This window comes from Cylas formicarius, unplaced genomic scaffold (genome assembly GCF_029955315.1).
Source record: "Cylas formicarius isolate icCylForm1 unplaced genomic scaffold, icCylForm1.1 PGA_scaffold_26__1_contigs__length_5699629, whole genome shotgun sequence".
Classification (NCBI taxonomy): domain Eukaryota; kingdom Metazoa; phylum Arthropoda; class Insecta; order Coleoptera; family Brentidae; genus Cylas; species Cylas formicarius.
Genome location: NW_026844301.1, coordinates 2,370,116 through 2,379,893, shown reverse-complemented (window position 1 = coordinate 2,379,893; position 9,778 = coordinate 2,370,116). Strand labels below are relative to the sequence as shown.

Here is a 9,778-nt window from a genome sequence, read left to right as displayed (position 1 = left end):
TCGCATAAAAACTTTGTAGAGGACCTTTTAGTTAATTGTTTTGAAACCAACCGAGACATACTTCTTATTAAACAATAATGATTTTCTCCATAGTCATTACTAATTAATAATAGGTTTACATGTCTCTCTTTACGAGATTCAGTAAAATGCAAAGGACCAACGACCTCAACATCATTACGGACTTTGTTATAGACTCTCTCGATGCCATAGACATTGACCGAAATTTCATTAAGTCGTTCAAAAGTGGATATGTCCTTAAGTTTAACGGGAAAATCGATACCTGTAAAATCCAGCTCGTTCTGAAATTCTACATAGTTACTGACCCTGTTAGCGTTATTTGTCCAGTGAATTGGGTGAAGAGCAGCCAAGATCGACCACATAAAGCATTTTTCGTCCGTATTTTGCAAGTTCAAAACAGCTTTTTTGGCTTCCATTTCCTTGGGCAGGCTAACATAGGACGACGCCCTTAGGGGATTGTACTTGTTAATCCCTATTTCTAAATGGAGAAGTTCCTCCAACACCCAGCCTGTAAAAAAGAGAAAGAAATTAGTTCGGAAATATACATTTTTATGAATCATACCGCTGTCCCTTTCCTGAAACTCGGACGCTTTGGTAGCCAAGATGTCGACGAACTGGACGTATAGCTCCTCCAGATCGGTGTTTCCGCTCACCAGCCGATATTTGGTATTGAAGGACTTGACCTCCTCTTGTTCCTTCGTCTGCAAGAGGAAGTTTCCGAATAGCTCCATACCGACTTTTACGTTGCCGTAGCGTCGGACGTTCGACTCTACCAACGTAAGGATTTTGGACCTAAGGTGGTCCAAGAAGCCCTTAACGTCGGTAGGGTTAATGGTGGACGCCAGACGGTATGTAACTATGCGGTTACGGAAGGAGGTCTGTATCATTTCTACTCCTGGCTCCTGCACCACGCTGCATTTTTGGCGGTGAGCCAAAGTACGCAAGTGTCCTTACCATCTCATTGCAGGAATGGTCAAGTTACACTGCGTACAATGGCGCGTGGATGATGGTGATGATGATGATGTCGAAGCTATAAAATACAATATGAGAATTGTTTGGGATATAAAATCAAAAATCCTTACCTTCCGGTAGGTCAAGTCTCGGGCGCTTGGGTTCGTCTGCAGCAATAGGGGCGGCGGCGGGTCTTTTCGCCTTGGGAACCTCATGCTTCTCGCGTTTATGGCGTCGGAGAGCCCCCTCGGATTTGTATATCCCGCCGCAAACGTCACAAATTTGTACTGCTGCGCGACAGTCCCCGTGCCTCGCCAGGTGGTCTTTACGGCTGAACGAGCGGTTGCAATATTCGCAGGTGAACATTTTTATTTGCTGCGAGGAATAGGCGTCTCACTCTCCAACTGTTCCAGATCTCTACTTGACACTTACCTTTTTTAAGTGGTGAAAAACAAACAAAAATCCAAAGGATGAAGTCTCACTATGGCGGCGGTCACTTGTTAATTAAGCCAATTTGTCTGGGGTAATGAATTTAAAATTACATTCGAGAACGTTCCTTCAGAATAATTAAGATTTGTGTTGGCGAGAATTCCGCAATATAACGCGACCCGCTGATAAAATTGGTCGTAGGCGTACCGCCGCCGTCGCGTTTGACAACTGGCTGATATCATTGACCGCCGCGTCGTCGGTGTGCGGCAGCGGATGCATGACATCATCGCTTTGCGAAATGTTTAAACTAAACTTTGTTTTAAACGAGACTTTCATATTAGACCGCTTAGGAACGGCATACGTGTTTTCCTGCGACACAAGAAATGGTTTAATCGAAACGTTTGATATTCTTACCGCATGCGTTTCCTTCGACATCGAGTTTATCGTCGCATTTCCTTCGACGCGAACAAAAACGCAAAAAAAAAAATCTCACTCCGTAATTTCATTTTGTCAGTATGTTATACTTTGCGTCACCAAAAATAATTGTTCGATCGCAATGCGAAATGAACATTCCTGTTTAAAGAAGCAAAATGGTCCATATCTGTGTCGGACCTGTAGAAACCTGTTCCGTAGAGGTTTTGGGTCTGTTTAAGGCTGTCCTAGACCTGTTCGAGAGCTGTTCCATAGATATTTTAGACCTAATTTAAATCTGACCAAAAGCGTCCTGGCTAACATTTGAAATAAAATGAAAATATTTTAACGCGATTTTATTTTTATATCAATTTTGGAAATATCCGATTTTTGCTTTGTATTCTTCCACACGTAAGCGCAGTATTTGGAGATCGGCCTGAACAACTGCTATCTGAGTTTCGAGCTGCTGGATACCTTCTTCACATTGCATCAGCTGATTTTCCAAATTGTTTTTCAAATTGAACGCCTCACAAACTATCCTTTTTTCGTTGTCATCTTTGAACGCCTCGAACCATTCTCCTTGTGCTTGCGGTAGAGATTCAATTTTTATTTTCTTAACTCGTGAATTTGCAGCAGTACGCTTACGTTTTGGAATATCTGTTGGTGGACCCATCAAACCATTCTCTTGCAATAAATTTAAAAAATTATCCGGCAACACAATTTGTTCCATGTCTGTCTCGGACGCTCACAAAATCAAAAATAATAGAAGAAATTTATAGGATATTCGCGGTGTCGATCCATGAATCATGTGACTTGTCCAAGCCCAACCAGCGCACGAGAACCTTATTTCCTCGTTTGCGCAACACCTTTTCGACGAGATAGACGTCAGGGTCAACGGTTTTCTGCAATTCTTCCTGGTAAAAAGCGCCCATTACAGGCTTACCCTTCATATCTTCCAACAGATAAGTTACCGGATTTGTAATCTGCACTTTTACGATTTTAAACAATTCCGTGGTCCAGTTGGGAGTATAACCTTTGCTAAACACGTGCTTGGTCTTGCTGATTCTTACAACGTCGTCCAGTTTAAGTTTAGATGGTCCTACAATTTTCAAGTGACTGTACGCTGATTTCAGCAAACTAGGCGCGTTATCTTTGTTCACTTCTTTAGGTTTCATTCCGGTGGTCCTGTGCACGCTACTGTTATATTTTTCGACAACAGAGGATAAAACATCTATCCATTTGTAGGTGCCGTTTAACGAAAAATATCTAAATAATTTTTCCTTGAGAGTACGTATAACTCTCTCGGCTACGGCAGCTTTCACGTTGCTATATGTACTGTAGTGATTTATGTCAAACCTACCCGTCATTTTTTTAAAATGGATATTATAAAACTCTTTGCCGAGATCAGTTTGCAGATTTTGCGGCCGGCGTCCTTCTTTGAGAATTTGGGTAAACGCTTTGGTAACTTCAACACCGGTTTTTGTTTTTAACGGTCGACACCACACGTATTTTGAAAAGCAATCGATCACGACTAGTATGAATTTAAAGTTTTTATTTTGTTTCGCATATCGGTCTAGCTGAGCCAAATCCGCTTGCCACAAATCATCCAGCCCTCGTATTATAGTTCTGCGACGCGCGTAATTTCTGCGTGCCGGCTTGTGCAGCTCTCGGACGAGTTGTGCTTTCTCACTGCTCATTACTTTGTCGATTGCCCGTCAATTTGAATTAAACACCATTTTAAATCATTCATTAGTTGTTGTCGCTAACTGATTTATTTGGTCCAAACTCGTATTGTATTTGTTCACCCATTGTGTATATCGGTTTTGTTGTGGAAAAAGTTTATTAAGTTGGGAATTGATATCTGCCTGATAGTTCTTTAATGTCTTCTCAAGCTCTTCTATTTTGGATAAATGTTTTTCCAACTCCTTCATTGAATTATCGTATTTCTCGTTAAGGTGGTGATTAATGTGTGTTCCAAATTTATTAATAGTCATGACAGCGGTTGTTACTCAAATAATTTTCTAACTCTCAGTCGTGCTTATTTTATAAGATAACTTTTCTCTCTCTTAGTTCTTCAATAATTGACGCTATTTCGTTCTCATGTCCCGTGTGCCCCGCAGCAGTAGATGCCAATAACAGTCTTAATCTATCGACAAGCTCGTTAACATTATCCCAATAAATATAATCTGTATTTTCTTTATTTGATTTTAAAGTTAACCCCGTCCCAGTTTTGATTGTCCTATAAGGCGGAGGCACTTTAGAAAATGCGTCAGCTAGTCGTCTCACCGGGTTTTTTGTTTTTGTTATTCCTCGCTCCTGTAAATAAGGTCCAATTATATTTATATATTTATATGATGCATTTCCTTGCACTTGTCCATTAGGGTCATGGTTTCTCCGATACGCGTTTGTTCTTTTCAGTATATCCATATAATTATCTAGTTCTTGCGATTTGAAACCGACCGGCACCTTCTTGAAAAGTAACTCATACAAACCCACAGTCCCAGGGTATGTAATACCTTGTACCTTCACATCTTTACCGACAATTTCCACAGCTTTTTGGGTTAAGCCCAGAAAAAATTTATCGTTTTCTATGTCATGAACGATACCATAATTATGGTCAAATATATGTTGGGTATCTTTTACGCTGTCATCAATGTATGTTCGTGGTAATTTATTAAAGTCATTCAACCATTGCTCGTAAGCGGGAGTGTCGACGTAATCCTGCATAGCTTGCTTAGTTTGTTCTAAAATATCTGACAGATTTCCCAACGTAGTATCGCTGTCCGAAAGACCCGTACTTTCAGCTACATCATTGCTTTGTTGTTGGATCGACGGAAAGGAGGTATCAAAAAATGAGGGCAATTCTGAAGGTAAGATTGGGGTTTTTCCGGTTCTTTTCTCCTTTATTTTGGTAGGCGTCGAGGTTAACACTTCATGTTTAATATTTTCTTTTTCTTCAAACGGTTCTTGTTTGATATCCGTTTTATTTATTGATGAAATTAATTGCTGCAGAGGCTGAGTTATCGGTTTATAGGTTTGTTCGAGTTGCGTCTGGGATTCACTTGCGGCTTGTTTTAGCCTTTGATATTTTTCTCTAACTGCGTTTCTTGATTTTATTAGCTCCGTCGCTAGGCGTTTATCCATTTTGGGATATTATATATAAATGAAGGAATCGAAGTTTTTCCTATATCTGCCCTTATCTAACTCACAATCTTTGTCAATCACAAGAAAATTATAAGGTTCGTTCCAGCAGTACACACAGATATTTCTAAACTGTTCAAATGACATGTCCAACATACAGTGATCGTTATATATATGCTTTAAACTCATCATGTCTTGCTTGAATAAAATCAGAAGGTTGGCGTTTTCCCTGATAAGTCGCTTGAGTATAGAAGAATATCCTTGAAAAATAAAGAAACAATCGGTGTTTTTATGCCTACCGTGAGTGAAATAATCTCTAATGACACTTTGGTCGTGACAAGGAATATCATCAAATATTATAACAGAATTGGGTTTAATTTCCTGAGGAGAAACGATATTCTCATCGATCTCAAACTCAAAAAAGCCAATCTCTTGTAAAGGCTTTAGCAGTTCTCTCAAATACACGTATTTTGGCTGTTGCAGGGATTTGGAATATAAGTAAACGTTTTCAAATCTAATTCCATTAGGATGTTCGAGCAATGATAACATGACGTTGGTTTTACCCGAATTTGAGGGTCCTACAATTAGTGCCCTCTTGCAACTACCTCCAAAGAGATCGCCGTGCTTTTGAAATTCGCGGACCAAGCTTGCATTGTGGTTTTTTACGGGTAAAGAAAAGGCTTGCTTAACAACTTTCATTTCGACTGAGGCATTAACAAGAACCTGCAAAAGTATTTATAGCATAATTCCTAAATATTTAAACAGTATTTCCAAACACTCTCATGATTGTACATCGAAACAGGGCGAAAGGTTCAGGATTGGTAAATAAACTTATAAACAAACTTCCTATCGAACTGCATATTCCTGGTTACCAATTCTGCGGACCGGGTACTCATTTACAGAAGAGAATAAATAGAGGTGATCCAGGTATAAATCCCTTAGACGCTGCTTGTAAAGAGCACGATATAGCATACTCTCAGTCTAACAATTTAACAAAGAGACACGAAGCAGACAAGATCTTAGAAGATAAAGCTTGGTAGAGGGTTAAAGCAAAGGACTCTTCGTTTGGAGAAAAAACAGCCGCTTTAGGCATAACAGGTGTAATGAAAGGAAAGCGAAAATTGGGAATGGGTGTTAAAAATGCAAGCAAAATGAAAGCGGGCAAAAAAAAGCGTATTATAAAAACACCTAATAAAATTGGTGGATTTTTACCTCTTTTACTACCGATATTGGGAGCACTTGGCGCGCTAGGCGGAGGAGCGGCAGGTATCGCGAAAGCAGTAAACGATGCTAAAGCGGCCAAAGAGCAGTTGGCAGAACAAGAACGTCATAACAGAGCCATCGAAGCCCAAGGCAAAGGACTATACGTAAAACCGTTTAAAAACAGTAGAAGTGAAGGAAAAGGTCTTTATATTAAACCATATAAGGGCGGTGTTGTGTCGAAGGAGAAAAATACCCGAAAGAGAAAAAAAAAGTCCAAATAAATTTACCTCGAAGAGCTTTGACAAATTTCGATCTGGAAAAATATGCAAAAATACTACAAATTCCGCATTTCAGGGGCGTTTTTATGCGTGATAATTTACCGCGAAAAATTAAAATTGAAGAATGCGGAATTGTTAACTTGGATAGTGAGAAAAACCAGGGAACTCATTGGGTCAGCTACATAAAGGACAAAACTAAGACTTTCTACGTAGAATTAGTTAAATATCTTAATTCTAACGGAAATGTTAACATATATTACACTTATGAAACCAAACAAAAGTCCAGTTCTTACAATTGCGGACATCTGTCACTAAAATTTCTATATAATAACATGCCGTTAAAGTGAAACGTCAGTGATTAATTTAGATTCGCAATGTCCACTACGATTTCCATAAGTGGGAAAACTTCTATATTATCCGCCGATTTCAATCCGCCAATTTATTTAGATGATGATAAGGAATACTTTTTGGGACTAGCAGATTTCGAGACGTACATGAGCATACCAAATATTGAACCCGGTAATAACAAGTTACATATAGGAGAGAAAGTTATAACTATTCCAGAGGGAACGTACGATTCAACAGATATCGAGAAATACGTCAAAAACCAAGTGAAAAAGATATTTAAAGAGAAGGTCGATTTTATTCTGGAATCAAATTCCAACACTTTAAAGAGTTCAATTTTTTGTTCTAAACGAATTGACTTTTCCTCGAATGATTCCATAGGTCGACTGCTTGGATTTAAAAAGCGAGTAGTTGAAGCATCGACTACAGAACAGTCGGATAAAGTAGTAAATATTAATAAAGTCAATGCTATTTGCGTCGATTGTAATATATGTGTTGGCTCATACAGTAATGGTAAACCGGTTCACATAATACATCAGTTTTTTCCGGCTGTAGCTCCTGGGTATAAAATAGTCGAGTCGCCCCTACCTATACTTTATTTTCCAATCAGTGTTAAGACAATTAATAATATCACTATAAAAATCATCGACCAAGACGGAGATCTTATTAATTTTAGAAACGAAACGATAACAGTGAGGTTGCATTTAAAAAAGCAATAATGGTTACCAGATATAACAGGACTTTTATAAGAGAACCATCAGTGGTTACAGTACAATCACAAAAAAAAAACTATAAAAAGAGAAATATTGTTTGCAAATCCAGTGCCATTAGAAACGGCCAACGTTTAACACGTACAAACCGCACCTTTTTGAAATCATTAGGATTCCAAGTGCTCTTAAAATGACAATTTTAAATGTTAACGAAAAACTCTATATCGACAACTCCATCGTAAGTTCAGAGTTTCATACTTATCAACCATTCGTGTCTTCAAAATTCGACTATAACGACGAAATACGCATACCAATTCAGGAACTAGATTCCTTCACTTTACCCTGTGAAAGTGTGTTGTACATCGAGGGGGTCCTTACTAATGAAGATGACAAGTACACTGGAAAATTAAGGTTTATTAACAATGGAATTGCTTTTCTCTTTAGAGAGATCCGGTACGAACTTAATGGCGTCACCTTGGACGCAGTCAGGAACGTTGGTTTGGCATCAACATTAAAAGCATATCTTTCCTATAATACCAACGAAAGTATAAAACTTCAAAATGCAGGATGGTTTCCAAATCGAAATGCAAGTGACAGAATTATGGTCGATGATCACGGAAAATTTAACATCTCTATTCCGTTGAAAATGCTATCAGGATTCTTCGAAGATTATCAAAAAATTGTATTGAATATGAAGCAAGAGTTAGTTTTAATACGAGCCAGCAACGATTTAGATGCGGTCCTTTTTTTAGACGACAATGAACCAAAAACCACAACTCCCGAAATACCTAAAGTTTCGCTTAAAAAGATATATTGGAAAATCCGAAAAATAATGACAAATATTGCAGAAGAACTTGTTTTAACGAAAATCATGGAGTCTAATAAAGAGATAACAATCGGTTTCAGATCTTGGGAAATTATTGAATATTCATCTCTGCCTGAAACCACAACTCACACGTGGCCCGTGAAAACAACAAATAAACTAGAAACTCCACGTCATATCATTATCGCCTTCCACGAAAATAGGAAAGGTCGAGTAGAAAAGGATATGAGTCAATTTGATGACGTCGATTTAACTAATATAAAAGTATTTTTAAATTCGGAACGATATCCGTACCATGATTTAAACCTAAATTTTAAAGAAAACAAGTATTCGACTCTGTATGATATGTTTGCTAATTTTAGACACTCTTATTACGGGATTTCCAATGAGCCAATTTTCACACCGCAGCATTTCAAAGAAAAATGTCCCATTACACACATCGATTGTTCTCATCAAAGAGAGTCTCTACAAACTGGTTCCGTGGTAATGCGAATTGAATTTGAAACTAGCGCTAATATCAAGAAGGATACATCGGTTTATTGTCTCATTTTACATGACAAAGTATTTAGTTACAATCCGCTAACTAAAATAGTAAAACAAATGTAACGGATTTTAAAAACCCGATTCGCAGATGTTCAAAAAATTTGCCATAAATATCAGGCGAAACAGTACATTTTTGACAGTTGTCATCATGCGGATCGTGGCACTAGATATACAAGGGTTTAATCTGAAGGACGGTGAAGGTTTCGTCGCTAAAGAAATTGCAATTTACGACGGAAATCAAATGGCCCACTACATAATGAAGCCGCCGAGAGATTTTTTAACGTTGACTCATGCTGATAAGCGAAGCGTACGTTGGCTCGAGCGTTTTCACCACGGATTAAAATATAGTACAGGTCTTATAGACTATAACTTTATCGACGAATTGGTTAGGCGTTTGGTTGAAACCGCGGACATTATATACCTCAGAGGGCAACCGAAAATTGATTTTTTGACTTCAAAGATCCAACAACTACAGCTACACCTTCCTTTGATTGTTAATATCGAAAAATTCGACGACAGTTGGCTGATACCGCTCAAATTTGAATTGGATCGACCTAAGTGCACCTTTCATATGAATGGTGGATTACGCATGTGTGCCTTACGAAACTCTGTATTATTATTCAATTGGTTATATGCTAAAATTCCTATATGAAAATGACAATAAAAAGATGTGCTTTCAAAATTTGCAATTTTATTTTGTGCGGCAACATATAAAACAGACTAACGCAAAGCGAGCAAATCAAAATTAATTCTCAAGTGTTAAGTGATGAATCGCCCTATAAGCAACGTCGATGAGCTTCCCGCGGAATACCTAATCAAATACGTGAAATCCTACGACTTGCTGGCTATGTGGCATAGGTTATCCGACAAGCAGAAAAACAATTTCGACCTGCAGACTCATTTGCCTTGTTTTATTCACTATAATC

General features: G+C 38.3%; 1 protein-coding gene across 1 annotated transcript; it reads right to left on the bottom strand.

Moving 5' to 3' along the window:
• Positions 1-530: 530 nt before the first annotated feature.
• Positions 531-1,402, bottom strand: LOC132697629 (early growth response protein 1-A-like). Its single transcript, XM_060663172.1, has 2 exons — positions 1,101-1,402; positions 531-1,048 (listed from the first exon to the last, which is right to left on the bottom strand). Exons 1-2 carry the CDS (start codon positions 1,333-1,335, stop codon positions 969-971), a joined length of 315 nt encoding a protein of 104 aa, XP_060519155.1. The 5' UTR covers positions 1,336-1,402; the 3' UTR covers positions 531-968.
• Positions 1,403-9,778: the final 8,376 nt, after the last annotated feature.

Bases quoted from the DNA above. Each gene is read 5' to 3' on its own strand.
- LOC132697629 (XM_060663172.1), bottom strand. From the start codon at position 1,335: ATGTTCACCTGCGAATATTGCAACCGCTCGTTCAGCCGTAAAGACCAC. The intron at 1,049-1,100 runs GTAAGGATTTTT...TGTATTTTATAG, and splicing joins GAGACTTGACCTACCGGAAG to CTTCGACATCATCATCATCA.